Consider the following 24,193-nt stretch of genomic DNA (forward strand, 5'->3'; position numbering starts at 1 on the left):
TGCAAGAAGCAGCCGATCGATGATTCTCTCTTGTCATTGATGTTTCTATCTCTCCCTTCCTCTCCCTCCCTGTCTGAAATCACTAACAATATCAAAATGCATTTAAATCAAGGACAGCTATGAAAGGAACAATGGAAAAAGAAGAACTCTCAACACTTGAAGTTATTTTTAGAATGCATGCCTGTGGACTTTGATGGTGGGTATGAGTGTACTCGAAACTTTTAGGACATTATGACCAAGTTGGATCACCCAGTTAATTTTGAAATTCGTTTTGAGCTCCTTTGCAGCTAGGATTACTCAGCCCTGGTTAATGTATGTAACTCACTGGTCAGATTTCAGGTGGGCAGGCTGCACGTCAGCCAGTCTCCAAGAGAGGCTGCCATGGGATTTCAGTTCACACGAAATTTCATTCACGCAGCCCTGATGCAGCCTATCATGGATGCTCAGCTATTTCCATTCATATTTTTGGCATTTTATGTGGAAATGAGAAAACCAAATTTAATAGTAATGAAAATCCCCGGTACATCACTCCTCTTACTTTAATTCCCATTTCTGCTCATGTTTTCTTTTTCTAAAAATATATTTTTATTGATTTCAGAGAGGAAGGGAGAGGGAGAGAGAGAGAGAGACAGAAACGTCAGTGATGAGAGAGAATCATGGATCGGCTGCCTCCTGCACGCCCCACACTGGGGATGGAGACCACAATCCGGACATGTGCCCTGACAGGGAATAGAACCCTGACCTCCTGGTTCCTAGGTCGATGCTCAACCACTGAGCCGGGCTCTGCTCATATTCTCACCATTCATTCGATTCACAATGCCACTGGCCTGGGGAACCTCGAGTCCTCATTTAGTTAATTCCCCAACTCACCAGAGGCCTGAAGCAGGTCTTCGATTTAGTGTTAATTCACTTGTACACTGAGCTGGTCCGGAGCCTTATCCTTTCCACCCTGGACCGAAGCCGGTAGGAATGTTGACGCCCTGCTTTCTTTCTATCTGGTCTGAGGCTCTCCCCATGCACGGCCAGTCAAATTCCTTGAACTTGCTTTGACAAGGTCATCTTCTGCTCAGAAACAGTGTGTCTCTTTCTCTGACTGATTTATAGAAAAATAACCCAAATTCTTTAGCCTAGATTTCAAGGCCTGCTGGCTGCAGTGTGGACACTTGCTAGTTCCATGTTCCTGTTACTCCCAGCGAGCAGTGTACAGAAAGTGTGCAATGGGTGGTTTTTATGGACTGCTCTCCATGTTTGAACTCTGACACATGCCCCTTCAGCAACGAAATTTCTGCCTTGTTCATATCTCAAAATTTACCTCAAACCTAACATTTTCTGCAGATTCTTCATCATCTCTCCTGTATACTCGTATGAGTGCCAAAAGTGAAGAATTCTTGGAATGAATATATATAGACAAATGTTTACATATATTTGTGTTTTTCTTTTTTTCTTTTTCTAGGGTCAGACATTGTTCAGTGGTTAATAAAGAACTTAACTATAGAAGATCCAGGTAAATAAATCATTTTCCCGTTGATTGAATTGTTTTTGCGGTTTTAAGAAATATGTTTCTACTCTGACAAGCAAACAAATCTGAAAAAGTTATAATTACACTTAACTATGATGGTAACATTTATGCAGATTTAATGGTAGTCAACATATATTCATCTAAAATGTATTTGGTCTGTGTTGACCATTTTTTACGTATTTGATATTCCATTTTATAAAACTTGATTTGGGTGGCGATGGTCAGAATGGAGGGATTGTGTGCCTTTTCATGTGCTATTGAGCATGGAATTTATAGCAAATGATCAGGAGGCAATGAGATTTCTCTTCGTAAAACACCTAAAAGTAAATCTCATTAATTTATAATTTCCTTAGCTCCATTTTTGCATGAGGTCTGAGAACCTTGTTAGTTTCCATCATGTCCACGTGATTCTTTTTAATGCTCTTATTTAAATCTCGGATCCCTTCCCTGTGGGGGACAGTGTGTCTACTCTGCAGTTCTAATCTGATTTGCAGGGCACGGGAACAGCTCTGCATCGCCGGGGACAAATTCCTACGTATGTGAGGAATCCTTAATGCCTTTTAAATAGTATCTTGTAAGAGCCTTCACAGGTGGCAAACAGCTCACATCGCTGAAATGAAAATAAGATGTATTTGTTTACAAAAGATGCTGAGAAAACAAACCAAATAAAACAACAACAAATTGGGATTATAGTGGCTGAGATTGTCGTGGCAGAGAAAGATGGAAATACACTACCATCTTCCCCTTGATTAGAACAGAATTCTGCTTGGCTTTGCTCCTACCTCTTATTCCACCTTAGAACGCTCTGGAAATAACAGCACGTGGAGATGCAGAAATTTTATTTTTCTTTATAAAAGCCATGTTATCGTAAAGTGTAGCTCTCATTATAAACGCCTATATGCATCCCCTCTTCCTTCGGTACACGAGCTTTGAAAATACTGTACTTATCCTAGCAGGTTAAGTGGAATTAAAACAGTTAAGTCAAGATGAAGCGGCCCTTGCCAGCATCATATTATGACGAGGTGAAAAGAGGTGATAATTATTGGGAAAGGAAGCCACAGTCGTACCAAGATTACACTGTGGCCTCCGTTTAGTAGCATGCCTGACTTTATTATAAACTGTGGCACCAGCCGTAGCCGGTTTGGCTCAGTGGGTAGAGCGTCGGCCTGCGGACTGAAGGGTCCCAGGTTCGATTCCAGCCAGGGGCACATGCCCGAGTTGTGGGCTCAATCCCCAGTAGGGGGCATGCAGGAGGCAGCCAATCAGTGATTCTCTGTCATCGTTGATGTTTCTATTCCTCCCTCTCCTTTCCTCTCTGAAATTAATAAAAATATATTTTTAAAAATAAAAATAAAATATAGCACCAGACGGAGGACCGACCCCAGCACACACACACACACACACACACACACAACCGAAACCAAACTAAACAGGCACAATCACTGACAACCAGGAGCCTGATTTTCAAGGAATATTATTGCTCAAAGAATGAAGATGATTCAAAAGCATATTTTTTTGTAATTTAAGATTGAAAGTGTACCTCAGTGACAGAGGAGAAGCAGGGAAAATATACAGATACAATAAGCGAGTAAGAGACAATTATTGCTTATAATTTATCCATGAGATATCATTATAGCTATAATGAGTATAAAACTGATTTTATTTGCTTGTTTGGCGGTTTAAGGATGCTTTAGAGCTCCATTTGAAGATACATACAAAGACAGTCAGTCATGTCTGGGGGGCATACTATCCTTTAGTCATACTTATGACAAGCTGCAAAATTAATTTTTGTTTGTCTGGTTGTTTTACTTTTTAATGAGCTAATTTACCCTCTACTGAGTGGAAAGTTCTATGCTAGATTTTTTAAGAAAAGCAAGACGCACTGATGGTTGTTCTGAAGATAGAACAGACTTTGCCCATAGAAAAGGAATCAGTCTGGCAGCCTGGTTCTCATGAAATGGGACCAAGAACATAGGTGACATTCTGAAAGTTCCTCTCATGGTTGCATGGGTGAAACGAATCATACCGTTTGGAACTGTTCCTAAAGAGAGATTAAACCATTATTAGAAGGCCAGGTCTAATTGGAACCCTGTAAATTCTCTGAAAATATTTAAAAATAAGAGAGGAGCCGGGCCAGCATGGCTCAGTGGTTGAGCATCGACCTAGGAACCGGGATGTCACAGTTTGATTCCCGGTCAGAGCACGTGCCCGGGTTGCAGGCTCGATCCCCAGGAGGGGGCGCACAGGAGGCAGCAGATCCATGATTCTCTCTCATCACTGATGTTTCTGTCTCTTTCTCTCTCCCTCTCCTTTCCTCTCTGAAATCAATACAAATATTTTTTTTTAAGAAGGAAAGAAAATAGTGGGACTTTATTGTGGGCTTTGCTCTGGGAAAAATCCTTCCTAGGTTCTACCATGACCCTCATGGCACAGAAAGGGTTTCACTGTCGAAGAGAAGATGAAACCTCCCAGGGTTACCCACCCATAGGTTCCAGATCATTCGTTTTTCTCTAAGTAAAGGCCACGATGGATGCTGATCAGCTGCAGGGAAATGCTCTCAATGTCCTGCAACAGCCTAAGAAGGTTGCTTTTATTCTGGGGGGAAAAGGCGTTTATGAGCAAATAGAAGCTCCTGTTGGAGACAAACCATGATATATCGGTTGAAATAAGCTCACGCTGGAACGCAGCCAGGCACAGCCAGGACATAGCCAGAGTCTCAGAGAAAGATAAATTCATCGGCTGGAAATGTATCTCGAGGCCTAAAATAATAGCATATTAAGTGAAATAACACCTTGTAGGTGATGCTTTTTTCTTTCTGGGAGCGTTCCAAACATTTTCAAGCCATTAACAGGCATCCGGACACCCTGCCGATACCCTCTCTGGTTGAACAGGATTCAAGGGCAGGGCACTGGCGTCCAGCTTGGAAGAGTAGCAGGTGCAGACACTTATTTTCTGAAAGTTCAGGCAAACTGAGTAGGTCAGCTTTTTGGGAATACTGTTGGCAAATAGTAGGAGAGAAGACCAGCGGTTCTCAACCTGTGGGTCGGGACCCCTTTGGCGGTCGAACGACCCTTTCACAGGGGTCGCCTAAGACCATCCTGCAGATCAGATATTTCCATGACGATTCATCACAGTAGCAACATGACAGTGATGAAGTAGCCACGAAAATAATTTTATGGTTGGGTCACCACATGAGGAACTGTATTTAAAGGGCCAGAAGGTTGAGAACCACTGGATAAGACAAAGATGGTGGAGGTTTGGATCACACCACACCCTGCCTTGCTCTTCTGAGCTATTTCGACTCAGCCAGGTGTGGGACGGAAGGAGAATATCTTGTCCTTCCACAGTAGGTACATTCACCTGGCCTTGCATTTTTATAAACATGCACCCTCTGTATTATTCATTGCTTCCCAGCTCTCCACGGTGCCCCCAAATTTGATAAATATGCCTAATTTGCCAGCAGATATGCAATGGCAGCTGAATAAATTTTTGGTCACTGAGGCAGTACCATAAACAGAAATAAACCATTGAAAACATGAAAGACTTTTTAATCCGTTAACCTCACTTGCTTTTTTAAAAAAATGTATTTTTCTTGATTTCACATTTCTGGAACTACTGTGAGAATCCTTGAGTTAAAGAACCACCTTAGCTACTACTTGTCTAAGAAACATAAATAAATCCATAAGTAAATTGCATATAAATATACACAAACATAAAGGAATCTCACTCTTTTGTATTTTCTGTATACGTATGCACTTGTTAGAATAAAAAATTTATTCTGCACAGTTTCATATTGCCCAGACGTCAAGTTAGCAAACTTATGTCATCCCTGCACAAATACAGCGATATCTCTCCTCATCAAATTGGATTAATCCTTTGTTGGAAGCAGTTGTTGGCTGCTGTAGACCGAGTATGACAGTTACAGTATTATGTTCTGTTTTCCAGCCTGTTGGGAAAATACAATGTTTTCATTGTCAAATAAGCCTCGTCCTTGTCCATGTCTAGAAATACTGTGTAAATAAAATACTGTATATAGTAAAAGCTAGAGCAGTTTGAACACTCACAGCTCACTTAGCGTAGCATAAGTGGTTTAACATTCCCTGCTAAAATCACCGTTAGTGATCCATTAGAACGATCACTGATAGTATTTGATATTTATGATATAAGCCAGGGGGTGATGCAAGTGGGAGCACTTTTAAAAGTTTAAAGTGCTGCCCAGCTGGCGTGGCTCAGTGGTTAAGCATCAACCTAGGAACCAGGAGGTCACCATTCGATTCCCGGTCAGGGCACATGCCCTAGTTGCGGGCTTAATCCCTAGTAGGGGGGCGTGCAGGAGGCAGCTGATCAATGGTTCTCTCTCATCATTGATGTTTCTCTCTCTCTCTCTCCCTCTCCCTTCCTCTCTGAAATCAGTAAAAATATATTTAAAACAAACAAATAAAGAAAGAAATAAAAATGTAAAGTGCTATATACATGCAAATAGAATTGTGGATGTGTGGATCCGCATGAACATAGAGCAAAACACGCCCCATCTATAAAATGAAGGAGTCAGATTCTGAGATTTCGGAATCCTCTCTGCGTTTCAGTATTCCACACCTTTGTGTTGTGTTCTTGTCATCACGGGGTGGGGCTCACCCCTGCACAGTCACTGCCAGCAACCAGAGCTGTCCTCCTTCCTCCGGGGAACGAGCTGAACGAAGACAGAAAGGTACAAAGCGAGGCTTTTGGGGTGTGAGAATGTGCTCACAGGAAACAGGGCGAAGTGTCTCTCACATCGATGTTTCTCTCTCTGTCTCCCCCTGACCCCTCGCCCTTCCATTCTCTCTGAAAATCAGTGGAAAATGACCTCGGGGGGAGGATGAACAGCAACAACCAAAGGAACCACGACAGAGCCCTACACTTCCGTACATCAGTCATTTAAACAGGTTTTCACGCCTTTTTTTTTTGTTTCTGTGCAACAGTGGAGGCCCTCCATTTGGGAACGTTGATGGCTGCCCACGGCTACTTCTTCCCAATCTCAGACCACGTCCTCACCCTCAAGGATGACGGCACTTTCTACCGGTTCCAAGTAAGTTTAAGGGAGATAGTCTTTGACAGTAAAACAGTAAAACAGACATCTTATTTTGTTTGTTAATTGTTTCGACAGGAAATTTGAAAATCATAACTTATTTAACTTAGGCTAGTTAGTAACAGTCTGTTAAATTTAAGACATAAGAATATTAAACTGAAGAAAGAGGGCTTGAGCTTAGTTTAGATCAGTGGTTCTCAGCCTTCTGGCCCTTTAAATACAGTTCCTCATGTGGTGACCCAACCATAACATTATTTTCGTGGCTACTTCATCACTGTCATGTTGCTCCTGTGATGAATCGTCATGGAAATATCTGATCTGCAGGATGGTCTTAGGCCGACCCCTGTGAAAGGGTCGTTCGACCGCCAAAGGGGTCGCGACCCACAGGTTGAGAACCGCTGGTTTAGATGATTTGTGAAAGCTAAATTCTATGGTGATTAAAGTTATATTTGCTATCAAAGGCTTGAGAGATATCCAGAGAGGAACATGATGGGATTCAGGAAGGTAGGAGAGTTCTTTATCCGTGAGTTACACTTTAGCTTCCAAATTTATGATACTCTGGCCCCCACCTGTGATCCAGAATCACCTCCAGTCCAAACAAACCTTCATGGAGTGGTTGTGGTTCCAGAGTATAATCTAGCTAGTTATTCAAACCCTCTACCTATGGGTGCCCTCGACCAGGAGTTTGACCAGGGGGTGGGTCCAGCCGGCCAACCACTTGCGACCCCTCCCCCGGCCAGCCCTGCCCCCAGTTGACCCCACCCCCACCCGGATTGGGGGCAGGGCCAGCCGGACGCCACCCATGCACGAACTCGTGCACCGGGCCTCTAGTATTAAATATTAAATGGTAACAATTTTAATGGCCATCCACATTTGAAATAGGATCTAAGTATTTGTAAATCTAATAATCACAGAATCTTAAAACCCAGATTTTAAAAGACAAAAATGACAGAAAAGCCAGGAAAAACTGAATCCCTACTACGGAATCTACCAAGACATTGGTCAGTCCAGGTGTTCACTTCCATGTTGGGAGCTGGCTTCAGGAAGCAGAAGGTTCTGTATTACATTGAACTGAAATTCAGCTCCGTGGAAGGATTTTAAAAATCAGGAATTAAAATGGAAAACTTGTAATATCATGTTTACAATTGTTCCACTGAATGATTGAGATTCTAGCCATCATTACAAATCTGAAAAAAGCTTCAGGGCATGAGTTTGAGGCAAACAGAACCCTTCATTTCATTGGCATGCAACAATATGTAAATCTGTCTCAATTTTTAGTACATTTTTAATCATGTCATTTTGTATTAATGTAAACTTGCAGTTGTCTAATTTTCATCTCGTCGCTAATTGGAATTGAGATCTGACATGATTTTCCGGCCTCTTTTATGACTTTCACTACATTAAAAATGTGCCAAAGATTATTGAGAAATGGCTGGACAGTTTTGGATCGGTTTTATCAGAGCTAAAGAAGCCAACACTCACACATGAAAATGTCCTAACGTCTATGCAGACTGTAAAAGCATAGTTTTTAAAATTCTAGCAAACGACAAGGGTTTGCTAGTTATTCAATTGCCTTTTACTATAAATAAAAAAAATTTTCCTAGGAAAAAATCTTACAATATTAGTGAAGAAGGCTGCTTTTATGACATTTCCACATCATATTAGAGAATAGAATAGTTTCATTCTTTTATTTTTATATTCAGGAAGTTTCTAATGATAAAAGAATGAAGAAAAATTGGAAGAAGGCAGCAAGAAGACCTTGTGGTTTGCAAAAAATAAAAGACTATATCTGGCCAATCTAGCTAGAATAGGTGCTTTAAAAGTTGACTAGATATTGTGTGCGTACACACACACACCCCTCCCAAAATAAAGATACAATCCGAAGGGAATAGTGAACTCTAAGAGAAGTGACTCAAAACCCACATGAAAGCAAGATTTTCATTACTTTTTTCTCCAACGGTGTCCCCAGAATCTTTACCCAGTTGCATTTCTAAGAAATTAAATCCTCAAAACGCATCCCCCACAGAGTCAAGTGGGATTCCGATGAGACGGCTCCCGTGTAAAGCCTTCCTGTCCTCTGTGTCTGATGGTTCAACCTGTTCCCCCTAAATTTCCGCGGCCCCTTTGTCCGCACGTGTACAAAACTCTTTATGAGTAGCGTTCTCTATAATACCGCAGCAATTGCCAAGGAGCCGAGAGGAAATCAGAAAACCCCGGGGAGTCCTGAACAGCTTGGGATGCTCGCCCCCAAAACACACAGTTCTCCCCAACACTCCCCTCTTGGAGACGCCTCTCCTAGAAGGTAGAATTATCAGAGAGGCAATCAGAGATGGCACACGTGTGCTGGTTACACATGGGTAGTTAATGTAATCCTATATCATAAAAGCCTAGTATGCTATGTGTTCGACCATTCGACCAGTCGCTGTGATGCACGCTGACCACCAGGTGGCAGACGCTCCTACTGGTAGTTTAGCTTGCTGCTGGGGTCCGGCTGATTAAGACTGGGCGAGATGAGCCAGGCATGCCCCGGAGCCCTCCCGCAGTCCCTTCCCTGCCCTGGTCGTGCACCCGGGGGATCCCTCGGCCTGGCCTGTGCCCTCTCGCAATCTGGGACCCCTTGGAGGATGTCGGAGAGCTGGTTTTGACCCGATCCCCGCAAGCCAGGCCAAGGGACCCCACCGGTGCACAAATCTGTGCACCAGGCCTCTAGTTGACCAATAAATAAGACCACAAGGCTGATGTCCACAGTGACTGTTCTGTTGGGTCCTGGTGTCACCATCATCTGAGAAAACAGAATTTGATAGACAGGTGGTCATTGATTTTCCTCATGGTCTGGAGCCAAGCATGTCCAGCTAGCAGAGCTAGAAAAGCCCTTTTAGAAAATACAGTGTTGACCATGACAAAGGGTCCTTCTGAACAGACATTGTCTTTGTAGTTTCGTCAGTTTGTTTCTAGAATTTCACAGAATCAGACTTCTGTCTGTTGTTAATCATATCAAGCAACTAAGATATAATACGTTAAAAACATGATCTCTGGTGGACGCAGTTTAAAAATGTAGAGCAATACATGTCTGTATTAAGAAATGTTTTTTAAAGTGTGGAGGGGGGGGGTTCATCCGGTTGGATAAAGTTAAGAGCTGTCGTATATAATTAATCAAACCCAGGAAGTTTGATGGCCAGGCTGCAGGGAGAGAGTTTGACTCCGGGTGGAGCTTGGGATCTGCCGATGGCCATGTTGAGGTACCTGAGTCACAGAAAACAATTTGTGATATTTAAACGCGTTTTATCCCAAGTCATCCTCTGCTGTCAGTCTTTGTGGGATGCAAACGTTTTATGTCAGGTGACATAAAATTGCAGCAAATGGGGGATATTTTGGGGGCTGAATCATTTCTCCGCAAAGTAAATGTAGAAGAAAAACCTTCCATCGCCTCTCTGGTTTATAAACAGATCTTCACTGGACTATTCTAGAATCTAGAGAACTGCTAAATATTAACGCCGCTCATAAACCAGTAACTCTGGTCATGACTTCCGTGTCTAACCTGGGTCCCCCTTCTTGTCACCCCACAGACCCCCTACTTCTGGCCGTCCAATTGCTGGGAGCCGGAAAACACGGACTACGGTCAGTGCAATGTCTCCTTTTATGTGGGGCAGCTGTGTGGCTGCGTGAACATGTGCTTGCATGTTATTGCTTCTGTGATGGAGAAAAGAACACGACCCTTCCGTGTTTCTAACACGGAATTTACAAATGGCTGTGGTTTTTGGAAAGTTATACCAAACCCGGTGGCAGCTCTTTCCATGGAATAGTGTCCGCTGAGGCTGTTAAAGAAAAATAGATTTTCTTCTGAAGAGGGTAAAGACCAATACGCAAGCTTTAAAGAAAGGCTCTTAGTATTTTTCCATCGCACGTTGGTCTACTAGAAAGAGTTATTACAAAGGGGCTCAGAGGGCCAGAGTTCTAGCTCACCCTACCAGGCTGTGGGAATTGTGGTAAGCCCATTGACTCTCTGAGGCTTAATTTTTCTCACTATTTTTAAAAAATACATTTTTATTGATTTCAGAGAGGAAGGGAGAGGGAGAGAGAGAAAGAGAAACATCAATGATGAAAGAGAATCATGGATTGGCTGCCTCCTGCACGGCCCACACTGAGGATGGAGCCCGTAACCCGGGCCTGTGCCCTGACCGGGAATGGAACCGTGACCTCCTGGTTCCTAGGTCAATGCTCCACCACTGAGCCACACCAGCCAGGCTGATTGCACTGTTTTTCTGGCTGTTAAGTATACCCAATATTCTATGCCATTGTATTTCTGTCGTTGTCACGGAACACATTCTGGCAGGCTGTACATTCTGTGACGGCCTGGGCTATGCTTTCGTGTTAAGTGTGAGGTGTTGGGTTCTCGTTACAGAAGCTTCTGGTTAGGCCAACAAATGTTTTTCTGAGCCTGCGGAGTCCCCTGCTGTTGCTCTCTGGTTTCTCGGTAAAGCTTTGGCCCGCTCCCAGCTGTTGGAATAAAAGTGACGGTGGTAACACATGGTACTCACAGGTCGCTGTGCTATTTGTCAGGTTCCAGTGTTGTACCTCCCGCTGATGCCCTGGATGGGGGAGCAAAAAGCAGAGCTTGCAAAGCCTTCCCAAACAGACTTCTGTTTTAAAATAGACATTCTTATTGATTTCAGGGAGGGAGGGAGAGGGAGAGAGAACTAGAAACATCCATGATGAGAGAGAATCATGGACCGGCTGCCTCCTGCACGCCCCACACTGGGGATGGAGCCCGAAACCCGGCTTGTGCCCTGAGCGGGAATCGAACCGTGACCTTCTGGTTCCCAGGTCGACGCTCAACCACTGAGCCACGCCGGCCGGGCCGTATTTCTGTTTTAAATGTATTTTACCAGCTGGACAACAATGTCTCTGCTTAGGTTGCAGGAGGATCTAGGATTTCTCGGCCCAACCGACTCTCTCAATTCTCAGTTCAAACCACCGGATGCAATACCTGGTCGCTAGCATATGCCAAGAGTGACTTGTGGGAATTGGAATCAACAGGACACTATTTTAGCCTTGAATAAATTAATGAACAAATAAGCACATTTAATTGAAGTCACATCCTACATTTGAAAAAACTGCACCCACTTTAACTTCTTAGTATATTGTGGCTAACCAAGGCTTAAAGGAATGTGTGCATTACCGAGAGGTTCTGAATGGAAACTGCTGTTCAGAACATGAGAAGTGAAGTTACTGCCCTGACCGGTTTGGCTCAGTGGATAGAGCGTCGGCCTGCGGACTGAAGGGTCCCAGGTTCGATTCCGCTCAAGGGCATGTACCTCGGTTGCAGGCACATCCCCAGTAGGGGCTGTGCAGGAGGCAGTTGATCGATGTTTTTCTCTCATCGATGTTTCTAACTCTCTATCCCTCTCCCTTCCTCTCTGTAAAAAAATCAATAAAATATATTTTTTTTAAAAAAGAAGTGAGGTTATTGCTAAGGTTATAAAGCCAAATGCCAATTTCTTAAAATCACATGTTCTTTTATTTGTGTTTTTTGGTTGTTCTAATTCTTCACTTTCTATTTATTGATTCATTTTTTTCCCTAATTGTTGAAAGTATTACAGGTGTCCCCTTTGTTGGTTTGTATGTTTTTCCCCAATGACCCCACTTCACCCTGCACCCGCCCCTCCCAGGCCTTCCCCACCCTATGGTCTGTCCCCCACCCCCCTCCTTCTTTCTGAAATAAGTCAGTCTGTTCCGTGTGTCTGTGTCTCCGGTTCTCTTTTGTTCATCAGTTCATTTTATTCATTAGCTTCCACCTGAGTGAGATCATGTGATACTTATCTTTCTCTGACTGGCTTATTTCGCTCAGCATGGTGCTGTCCAGGTCCCTCGATGCAGTCACATGTCCTTTTGATTCTGAAGTGACCATTTTATAATCAGTCCCGACAAAGGACCTGATCATCTGCCCCCTGCACCTACATTTGCACGATGTGTTATGTTTCCAAAAGGCTTTACGTTGGTTTCCTTCACTGTTCACAGCCATGAAATCTGAAAAAAAAAAAAGGATGTTAAAATTCTCATTTCTCAGGAACCTGGCTCAGCGAGGGCCGATGCCTTTACTTACCTCACTGGGACCAGGCATCCGCTTACTGATTTGAGAATGATTCCTTCGCTGTTCGTCTGCGGGAACTCTTTTACCCGTTGCATGTTTTTTTCTTGGGTTGGTGGGAAAATTTGGCCTTCAATTTCTAAGAAAATTAATAAATCAATACTTATTCCTTGTATTGATTTTAGAGGGTCCCTAGGCCTGGCCGGCAATCAGGGCCAATCTGTGGGGCAACCAGTGGGGCAATTGGGGGGGGTCCCCCCGCTGGTACATGCCTTGGCTGGCCTGGGAGCAGCTCCTGCATTGAGCGTCTGCCCCCTGGTGGTCAGTGCGCATCATAGTGGCTGGTTGTTCCACTGGTCATTCCGCCATTTGGCCAATTTGCATATTAGCCTTTTATTATATAGGATAGGATTGGACAATCTTAAGGAGGCGAATTCTAAGCCCATTCACAGCCCTCAAGTGCTGCTCGGTCACCCATCACTTCCCCTCTCATCCTTTAAGGAATCCGGAAACCATGCTGGGAACCTCTGGAGAAGTTCCAAAGGAAAGGATACAATAATCAGGTCAAGTTTAAGGCTCAAACATTAAAGGTCAGCTTTTTAGAGGTCAACGAAACAGGTCCTTAACTGTGTTTGCAAAGTTCTGGCTCACCCCAGTCCTTTTTCTTTCTGCATCAATTAGGCTATTTTAATCCTCTCTCCTTGTACGTCCGGAGTGTCCTTAGGCGCCTTATTTCAGCGGGAAGATGTATGAAACCGCTCCCAAGGTTGCCTTCCTTTTAGGATCTACCCTTGATTCAGGCTGAATATTTCTCTAACTGGGTTCAGATTTCAACTCTGCTGCTGACTAGCTGTGTCCTTGAAAACTTGTATCCTCAGCCCAGCCCAAACTTTGAGAGGAGGGTCGATCTAGGAACCAGGAGGTCATGGTTCCATTCCCGGTCAAGGGCACATGCCTGGGTTGCCGGCTCCATCCCCAGTAGGGGGCGTGCTGGAGGCAGCCGATCCATGCTTCTCCCTCCTCACTGATGTTTCTCTCTCTCTCTCTCTTCCGTCCTCGCTAAAATCAATACAAATATATTTTTTAAAAGTTGTATAAACACTCAGTGCCTCAGTTCCCCCATCTGTAAGACAGACAGTAGCCTGTGTGGAGGTTAACTGGCGAATTTATAAACAGTGCCTGGCCTCCAGCAAGTGCTAGATAATCATGAGCTTATTCTTATTTTCAAGCTATTATTCATAGTATCATTATCTTCCAAAAAGAAGAGGCCTCCGAGGCCCTCTGTCAGCCAGGAAACAGGCTTTTATTTGATTAAGTCCACTTTATGGCAGAGCCCAGGACAGGAGTGCAGGGTTGAGGGGGGGGGAGGGCAGGGAACCAAGATTCTGCAAACCAGCTTTTCTTGTGGGACACAGGAGGAGTGAAGACACGAGAGATGGAAACTTGGAGAAGAAGGAAATACACACACGTTAGCCAAGTCTTTTCTTTAAAATCACCCGGCCGGCGTGGCTCTGTGGTTGAGCATCAACCTATGAACCAGGAGGTTGGGGTTCGATTCCCGGTCAGGACACATGCCCGGGTTGCGGGCTCCATCCCCAGTGTGGGGCGTGCAGGAGGCAGCTGGTCGATGATTCTCTCTCATCATTGCTGTTTCTATCTCTCCCTCTCCCTTCCTCTCTGACATCAATAAAAATATATATTAAAAATAAGTCAATGAAATCAGAGTTTTTTCCCCCCACTCTACCACCTGCTTCCCTGAGCGCCGCCGTCACCTCCGGTGTAGATTAGGTATTGGGGTCACCATCCAGCAGACCCAGAGCTGTTTTCAGATTTGCCGTCGCCTGGGATGTTCTGTGCTCAACTTTCAAAATCACCACGTGAGTCATATCAGCTTGCATTCTGTTTAGATCATAACAGGAACCAGGTACATTAATTTGGAGCAAAACAGAATGCGTTTCAACCATCAGCAAGAGAGCGACTGTGTTGTGCTCTTTTCTATGGTATTATTATTTTTTTTAAAATTGTGCTGCTACCCACTTTTTTTTTTTACAATCCATTTGCCTCATGTAAGCTTGAGTGATTTTTTAAAAATATATTTGTATTGATTTTAGAGAGAGGAAGAGAGAGGGTTAGACGCAGTGGTTCTCAACCTTCTGGCCCTTTAAATATAGTTCCTCATGTGGTGACCCAACCATAAAATTATTTTCGTTGGTACTGCATCACTGTCATATTGCTACTGTTATCAATCGTCACGTAAATATCTGATATGCAGGATGGTCTTAGGCGACCCCTGTGGAAGGGTCGTTCGACCGCCAAAGGGGTCTCGACCCACAGGTTGAGAACCGCTGGGTTAGAGAGATAGAAACATTGATCAATCACGGTACATGCCCTGGACCAGAATCCAACCTGAGACCTTTCAGTCCGAGGGGCCGACAATCTATCCACTGAGCCACACCGGTTAGGACTCATCTTGAGTCATTTTTTAAATGTCAGTCACATCCTAGCACGCTGCTCACACCCCGCAGAGGTGCCCATGACACCAGGACCACACCCCAGCCCGTTGCCTGAGCCCCCAGCCCCCCCGGGACCCACCCTGCTCTCCCCGTTCTGGCAGTCCTGCTGGTCCCCTGCACAGGGCAGTCCTCGCTGTGCTCTGATGGGAACTCCGCCCTCAGCTCTTTCTCGGGCTGGTTGGTTCTCCCCGTTGAGGTCTCAACTCAGATGTTACCTCTGCAGAGAGGCCTTCTAGGGTCCTACCCCGTGACCTTAACTTGGTCCCTCCACCCCCATCTCTGTCTATCCCCACCCCCGTCTCTCTCTCACAGCCTGTGCTTCAGCGGCCTGGGTTTTGTTGTCCAAGGCCCGACTTTAACTCTTGCCTCCACCAAGAATCACTTAATCTCATCCAACCTACCCGGCCTCATCTGCAAGATGGGGAAATGAATAGCGCCTGCTCGTCATAGCACCGCGCAGTTTAAACTGCAACGTATAGGGAACACTGGAACACTTAAGTAATTCTTGGCACACACAGAGCGTTCAGTAAATATCGATGTTGTTGCTACACTGTGTATAGCACTGCCCGTTGTCGGTCACGCTCTAGAGTCTATAGACTGATATGATGCAAGCTAAGAGCAGCGTTGGCCCCCTGGGCTCATCGCGGTGTCCCTGGGGCTTAGGACAAGCTTGGCACAGGGTGGGCACTCAGGGGCCATTCACTGAACAAACGAATGCAGCCACTCTCCATCCACACCCTTCTGGCTTTTTCTTCTTCTATTTTCTCCCCTTGAAAGCAGATATTCGGTCCTTTTATGGGAATTCGGATACTTTGAAGCTTTGAGCCATTACTTGACATAGGCCCTCGCATCCCCTTAAGATGATGAAAACCTTTATTCTTAGAAGATGGTAAAGCTACCATCCTTTAGTTTTACCAGGACAGACTGAAAGAGTAACTGATACGATGGCGCCCCCTTGAGGTAGAGGGTGGGATTACAGTGCCCCACCTCCCCACGCCAAGCCATCACCCCCTCCCCCCCACCCCCCTGCAGGGGAAATTGGAAGCAGGGTTCCCTGCCTTCTCCAGGCCATTCTTTTTTTGTTTTGTTTTGGTTTTTTTTTTGTTTGTTTGTTTGTTGTTTTTTTTCTTTTTTATTAAATCTTTATTGTTCAGATTATTACATTTGTTCCTCTTTTTTCCCCCCCATAACTCCCCTCCTTCCAGCTCCCACCCCACCCTCCGCCCTCACTCCCCACCCACTGTCCTCATCCATAGGTGCATGATTTTTGTCCAGTCTCTTCCCGCATCTCCCACACCCCTTTTCCCCCCAAGAATAGTCAGTCCATTCCCTTTCTATGTCCCTGATTCTATTATAATCACCAGTTCATTCTGTACATCAGGTTATTTATTCACTTGATTCTTAGATTCACTTGTTGATAGGTGCATATTTGTTGTTCATAATTTGTATCTTTACCTTTTTCTTCTTCTTCCTCTTCTTAAAGGATACCTTTCAGCATTTCGTATAATACTGGTTTAGTGGTGATGAACTCCTTTAGCTTTTCCTTGTCTGTGAAGCTCTTTATCTGACCTTCAATTCTGAATGATAGCTTTGCTGGATAAAGTAATCTTGGTTGTAGGTTCTTGCTATTCATCACTTTGAATATTTCTTGCCACTCCCTTCTGGCTCCAGGCCATTCTTGCTTTGACTTTCTCATGGCGGACAGAGCTCGCATCTGTTTTGTTCACAGCTGTACTTCCCTCACTGAAATCACAGCCTGGAACAGTGATGGCGAACCTCCGACACGCGAACTCATTTTTTGGGTTGATTTTTCTTTGTTAAATGGCATTTAAATGTATAAAATAAATATCAAAAATATAAGTCTTTGTTTTACTATGGTTGCAGATATCAAAAAATTTCTATATGTGACAGGGCACCAGAGTGAAGTTAGGGTTTTTCAAAATGCTGACACGCCGAGCTCAAAAGGTTCGCCATCACTGGTCTAGAACGTAGTAGACATTTAGTAAAATATCTGTTGCATGAATAAATACATGGATGAAACAAGAATAATTTTCTTTTTCTTTCTCCCCTGAAGACCCTGAATGTTGGGGGCCACTGTTAACAGAAAGTATTGATCACTTGCTTAGCTGTCTGCAGGGCTTCCGTATTGAGATGATAAGAGAGCATAAGAATGAAAATAATGCGCAAAGAACAAAATTGAAAATAAAACAAATGATTTAATTCTGTCAAATTGCCTGTTATAAAGAAAACGAGTCGTATGTTTCCTAACATTTATATTTAAGGCAAAGACTCTAAAGGTTTCGGAGTCATTGGGTCATGTACTCCTGGATATAAGACATATGCGTTTTGTTTTTATTATTTAAAATTCTTGGCATTGCTAGTTCATGGAAGTTCTACAAGGAAGAGGCATCCAACAACTGTGACACTAAAAATCTCAAACAGCCCTAGCTGGTGTGGCTCAGTGGATAGAGTGTCGGCCTGCAGACTGAAGGGTCTTGGGTTTGATTCTGGTCAGGGGCACATGCCTGGGTTGCGGGCTCCATCCCCAGTAGGGGGCGTGCAGGAGGCAGCCGATCCACGATTCTCTCTCATCATTGATGTTCCTATCTCTCCCTCTATCTTCCTCTCTGAAATCAATAAAAATATGTATATTTTTTAAAAATGTCACAGGCCAGACAGCTATGGCCAAAGATGTATAACTTCCTAGTGAAGACGCATCTTAAAATGTTACCCTCTTCTTGCTTCTATTCATGCGTTTCCCTCATGAGTTTAGGAGTATATTTCCCAAAAGGGGTCTTATATTCACCAGAACAAAGATGTAAATGACCAGAATCAACAAAGCAGGTGGCAGCTGATGCGAGAGGAGGTCAGGAGGAGGACTGACTGATGGGACGCTTAGCTGGGCTGGAAATTTGATTAAAGGTAATTCTACAGCAAACGCGGACATGATTTAATCCGCTGTTTAAGTAGATTCCATCTTTTCCTCCTGAAGAGACACCCTCGAGGGTATTGCACGTCCACTACCATCTCTCCTACCAACTGCGGAAACCATTTGGCATATTCTGTTGAGCTCACAGCGGCCTGTGCAGGGGGACTTTTCCAAGAGTGAGCACAGACGACGGCAATCCGAGCCTTAACACATCGCGTCGCTTCCGTTGTTGAACTTGGACTTTTACCCGTTTGGAACCTCAGTAATGGTGCAATCCAGTAATTTGAAAGTCACTCCTATTACTAGAAAAACACAGCCACCGTGGGAGGCTGTAGAGCAGCAGTGGCGAACCTATGACACGCGTGTCAGGGGTGACACGCGAACTCACTTTTGGGGTTGATTTTTCTTTGTTAAATGGCATTTAAATATATAAAATAAAAATCAAAAATATAAGTCTTTGTGTTACTATGGTTGCAAATATCAAAAAATTTCTATGTGTGACACGGCACCAGAGTGAAGTTGGGGTTTTTCAGAATGCTGGCACGCCGAGCTCAAAAGGTTCGCCATCGCTGCTGTAGAAAGATGTGTGCTAAAATCATCGCTTCGGTTCCCGGCGTTTGCAGTCACGTTAGCGTCATTCCGTGGTTGGCTGTCCTTCGTCTTGACCTTCATACAGGAAACCGTAGGAGGCAGACAATGAAGAGAGAGCACCCATGTTTGCAATGGCCTCAGATTTTCTGTGTTTCCCAGCTGTTTCCTTGGTGATACCAGCGAGACTTCATTATCAAAGCCAGTGGGGGGGGGGTGCAGCTTGGTACAAAGACAGTGTTCCTGAGGCACCCCCAGAGCTAGCCTTACAGAAAGTGGTTAGTCCTCCTCCAGTGGCTTAATCAGCATCTAGGATAGACAGAGCATAGGTCGAATTGCATGAGACGCAAGTATCATAGATTATGGAAAAATGAGAAACGTATTCTGGTCATCGGGACTGTCCCAGAGGGCACGGATGGCCTGATATTATTGAGAGTCGCTGGTAGTCCTGGAATAAATGCTGGTGTCACCGTCCTTTCTCCATCTGTCATCCCAGATGGACTGTCTCTGGCAAGCAAGGAGACGCCTCCCCCAGGGGATTGGAATGAACAGGTAGTTGCATTGTCGCGAGGTAAGAGGTCAGACTCTCTCCTCTGGTGACAAAGCAATCGGTTGATGGTGGACGATTAAGAAATGATGTACAGAAGATGCAAGGAGCCTTCCGTTTACATGAATAGATTTTTTCCAGTTGAGGGTAGAATACAGAAACGATTGAATGTGCAACAGTGATGCCTTCTACAAAATGGTGCCGATTGTACATCTAGATGTTTAAGTTCTTTTGATGTTTTATTGAGAAGCTTTATCTTTTCCCCTTATTTTTTTGGAGGAAGCTAAAATCATGGCAACTAGTGAATAAAAATAAAGACACGGTTACCAAGTTTCTAAACATGTTTAATTTCTTATAAACACCACTGTTTGAATTTCAGTGATAATGGTACAAATCCTTTATCTAAAGATGAGGAGTCCAGCTGGCATGGCTCAGTGCTTGAGTGTCAACCTATGAACCAGGGGGTCACGGTTCGATTCCTGGTCAGGGCACATGCCTGGGTTGTGGGCTTGATCCCCAGTAGGGGGCGTGCAGGAGGCAGCCGATCCATGATTCTCTCTCATCATGGATGTTTCTCTCTCTCTCCCACTTCCTTCCTCTCTGAAATCAATAAAAAATATTTTTTAAAAATTTAAAAATAAGGAAATTACAACCAATTTTAAAAAAAGTGGCAAAGACCAATACGTCTTGCTGCGTAAGGCTGTATTTTTGTTGTCGGTGCCTCGGTGTGAATAAGCAGGCAGGAGGTGATTGATTTTTGATTTGTTTCCTTCCAGCGGTTTACCTCTGCAAGAGAACGATGCAGAACAAGGCCCGGCTGGAGCTCGCCGACTATGAGGCTGTGAGTACTAAGGACATTCTACCCAAGAAAGTCATAAAACGAACAGGAATAAGGCTCCCAGTCATTTCAGGCCTCCGTCAGCTTCCTCCATTCGTGGGTTTTAAGGGTCAGATTTTCAAGGGATCGGGTAGCGTAAGACTTAATAAATCTCTGACTTGCTTGCTTCCTCTCATTCTCATCGAAGGCAATGACATTCTAAGTGCACAAACTCAGAGTAGAAGGGGGAGTATATCTTATTTGCAAAAATGGGCTTCAGCCAGGCCAGTGTGGCTCAGTGGTTGAGTGTCAGCCTATGAACCAGGAGGTCATAGTTCGATTCCAGGCCAGGGCACATGCCCGGGTTGCAGGCTCGATCCCCAGTGTGAGGTGTGCAGGAGGCAGCCGATCCACGATTCTCTCTCATCATTGATGTTTCTCTCTCTCTCTCTCTCTCCCTCTCACCCCCCTCTCTGAAATCAATCAATAAATATATATTTTTTAAATGGGCTTAAGTGTAAACACTTTAGATACTTATTATAGTGAAGATATCCAAATTTAGAGAATTAAAGAGCATTTACACCGGGAAAATAGATTATGCAAAACTTTCCGGTTGGTCACCATCAGCAGATTCAATTACTCTGATGTCATCTGTTCAGGTAACTGCTGTGTTGTGATTTACTGTCTGGAAAGGGTAGCAGGCTGGCAGGCATTTTCGCTGTTGTCAAGAACTGGGTGACTGATGGAATCAGCAGTAGAATCTGCAAAGTGGGCACAGATTCTATTATATGATTCTTAAGTCTCATGAAATTGGGTACATGCTCTATCTATTCAAGATGCTGATGGGGCACTTTTTTTTAAGCAAGGGAATTTTAGCCTTTTGGACTTTTAGCTGTGTTCCCTGAAGGCAATTACTCATAAAAATTAATATTTGTGACAGGTCTCCCTGTGTTTCTCTATGGCTGGTAATAATAGGTTTGGTTGTATTCAGTAAACGTGACTTATCATTCACGCCGGAGTGCATTTTCTACTTTAGAGAGGCTGTATTTGTTTTCTTTATTTTTTTTAAAAAAATATGTTTTTATTGATTTTTAAAGAGAGAGGAAAGGAGAGGGATGGAGAGATGGAGACATCCATGATGAGAGAGAATCACTGATCGGCTGCCTCCTGCACGCCCCCTACTGGGGATCAAGCCCGCAACCTGGGCATGTGCCCTGACCGGGAATCGAACCGTGACCCCCTGGTTCATGGGCCGATGCCAAACCACTGAGCCACACCGGCCGGGCTACATTTCTCTTCTTGAATACATTTGGCGGGTAAACTAGGAGGGGAGAGGGAAGATGAACAGCGGAAGGTCTTCACCGGTGCTGTACTTTTCAGGAGAGCCTGGCCCGGCTGCAGAGAGCATTCGCCCGCAAGTGGGAGTTCATCTTCATGCAAGCAGAGGCACAAGCAAAGTGAGTCCTTGTGAGTCTCCTGGAAGCTTCGTTCCAGTTGCAAGGGGATTTTAGCCTTTTGGGACTGAGCGAGATGGGCTGGACACGGCCCTTTGTTCAGGGAGGCACCGCGGTTAGCGCTACTGACGGCTCTTTGTTCCGCTGTTGACAGAGTGGACAAGAAGAGGGACAAGATTGAAAGGAAGATCCTCGACAGCCAAGAGAGGGCCTTCTGGGACGTGCACCGCCCTGTGGTAAGCCATCGTGGCCGCCACGGCCTCCAGGCATCACCCCCGCCTTCGGAAAGTGAGGGGTGCCCCGCGAAAGTGAGAGAAGACGATTGTAACCCCATAACTTCCCCAGAGTCTTGGCAAATTAGTTAAGGAAAGATTGCCACTTTTGTGTAAGATGACCAGGGTTCAGTGATGCAGAATCTACTAGGATATACATAAAAGCCTAAGCGACCGTTTGACCGGTCGCCTGTTAGCTATGACACGCACTGACCACCAGGGGGCAGACGCTCCAACCAGTAGGTTAGCTTGCTGCTGGGGTCCAGCCGATCGGGACTGGGCAAGATGTGCTGGACACGCCCTGGAGCCCTCTGTGGTCCCTCCCGGCCCTGATCGTGCACCGGTGTCAGGGCCTCTAGTTTAATTTATAAAATTGCATTTTTTCCACCGTGATATCACTTGCATACTTACTCTCGGCATTGGAGTTGCCTGATCCTTTCAAACACTCGAAAGAAGGAAACACATGGGGAGCGGGCCTAAGCCGTCAGTCGGACATCCCCCAAGGGCTCCCGGACTGCGAGAGGGCGCAGGCCGGGCTGAGTGACCGCCCCCATCCAAGTGCATGATTTTCGTGCACTGGGCCTCTAGTTATTAGAATAAATAACAGGTTCCCGGCATCACAGGAATCAAGATTGATGAGAATACCTTGAAACTGTCCTCTCGATTATCTTCAGGTTTGGACCAAAATAGGTCTGCCTTCCAAAAATTTGTTTCAGACGCATCTATGTCAATTTCAGATAGCAGTGCAGTTGTTAAATTCCCTGTTGAGTTTTTTTTTTTTCTCTTTCGAATTCACAGAAGATTGGAACTGAGACTTAACTGCCTTTCCTACTCAAAATTCAGCTTGAGTTTTATCACAAACAGTGAAAAAGGGTTATGAGTTCCGAGGCATAAGTACTGCAAGGCTGTGAAGTAGGGTTTTGCTTATTTGTTGGTTCATTTGAAGCAATCGCTAGAAGCAGGTCATCTTTCTGTCTCTGTGTGAGTCCACTTTAGGCCCCTGGACCTCGGATGCTCCTGGGAGCCCAGGAGGACTCCCCATGCCAGCTCCCCGGCACTTTCAATTGCTCAATTTTTCGGTAAACCTAAAACTGCTCAAAAATAAAATTTATTTCACAGAGGAAGGGAGAGGGAGAGAGAGATAGAAACATCAATGATGAGAATCATCAATCGGCTGCCTCTTGCATGCCCCTTACTGGGGATTGAGCCCACAACCCGGCTTGTGCACTGACTGGGAATGTAACCGTGATCTTCTGGTTCATAGGTCGATACTCAGCCACTCCCTTCCTCTCTGAACTCGATAAAAAAATATTTTTTTAAAAATAACATGTCCTGTGTCACAAAAGGAAAAAATCTTTTCCCATCATTTAATTGTATTTGAACCCATAAGTATGTCTGTTATAAACCCTAAGTTTCCAGAATCCCGTCTTTTTGAAGGATTTCCAGGAATATGCATGTATCTTCCTGTCAACTCTGTTTGCCACCTCATTCTGAAATCTCCCTCCCTTTCTCGTGTAGGGCATCATTTTTCTCAGTCACAATCAGCTACAGTGATTGATTTTATTTTTATTATTTTTTTTAATCCTCACCCAAGGATATTTTTCCCATTGATTTCTTAGAGAGTGGAAGGGAGGGAGGAAGGGCGAGGGAGAGAGGGAGAGAAGCATCCATGTGGGAGAGATTGATTTGAAAGACGTGCTCTCCATTGCTGACTCGGAGCTCTGCTCTTCTGAAGAGTCTTGTTATCCCAAATTACTCCAGCACATGTGCCTCCTGCTGCAATGAATAAAAATGCATTATGCCAAGAAAGGAATTAAGTGGCATTTACCTTCCTTTAAATAAAATATCAACAATAAAACCAAAAAATTCCAGCGTCTGTTTCACAGCCCATTAAGGCATGTCCACGAACACGGCAGCAGTCATATTTCTCAGGAACGTGCACCTTTTGCTCCTTCGGGAATGGATTCCGAGGCGTTCAATTCTGCCTTTTAATAAATAGTATTAAAGTAACATTACAGCACAGCTTAATTCTGTTGAAAATAAATGCAGCTTTAAATCGCTGGGAATTAACTTATGATGCTTTTCTAGGCCAATGTAAATACCACATATTATTCCTTACATCCAGTATTATGTACTTAAATATTATATCTGGCAAATAGTATACATATTTGGACATTCTTATTAAGTGCCTACTTGGTCATGGAAATGTTATCTCTATCTTATTGGGAAGATACGTTTAGCAGCGTAGGTCACCAGCGTATGTATAACGTTTCATGTGAGTTGGTGCCAGCTCCTGGTACATAATATATATGCTTCAAAAAGATAGCTGCCTTTCTTTGCCCGGCCGGTGTGGCTCAGCAGCTGAGCATCGAACAAAGAACTAAGAGGTCACCGGTTT

The 24,193-nt window shown here is 44.4% G+C and overlaps 1 protein-coding gene across 5 annotated transcripts in view; it reads left to right on the top strand.

Annotated features, from left to right (window-relative positions):
* RGS7 (regulator of G protein signaling 7) overlaps positions 1-24,193 on the top strand; it is a 132,304-nt gene that overhangs the window by 84,876 nt on the left and 23,235 nt on the right. For 3 of the 5 annotated variants that reach the window (XM_070401168.1, XM_070401169.1, XM_070401170.1), the window contains exons 4-9: positions 1,454-1,504; positions 6,481-6,587; positions 10,154-10,205; positions 20,029-20,093; positions 21,450-21,526; positions 21,678-21,759. In XM_070401168.1, the coding sequence (XP_070257269.1) occupies positions 1,454-1,504; positions 6,481-6,587; positions 10,154-10,205; positions 20,029-20,093; positions 21,450-21,526; positions 21,678-21,759 (434 nt within the window). Of the gene's footprint in view, positions 1-1,453; positions 1,505-6,480; positions 6,588-10,153; positions 10,206-20,028; positions 20,094-21,449; positions 21,537-21,677; positions 21,760-24,193 lie in introns of those variants that run through there. The other 2 variants (XM_070401171.1, XM_070401172.1) reach the window with 1 other exon arrangement.

This window comes from Myotis yumanensis, unplaced genomic scaffold, assembly GCF_028538775.1.
Source record: "Myotis yumanensis isolate MYYU_CA2020_CCGP unplaced genomic scaffold, mMyoYum1.0.hap1 SCAF_22, whole genome shotgun sequence".
NCBI lineage: Eukaryota > Metazoa > Chordata > Mammalia > Chiroptera > Vespertilionidae > Myotis > Myotis yumanensis.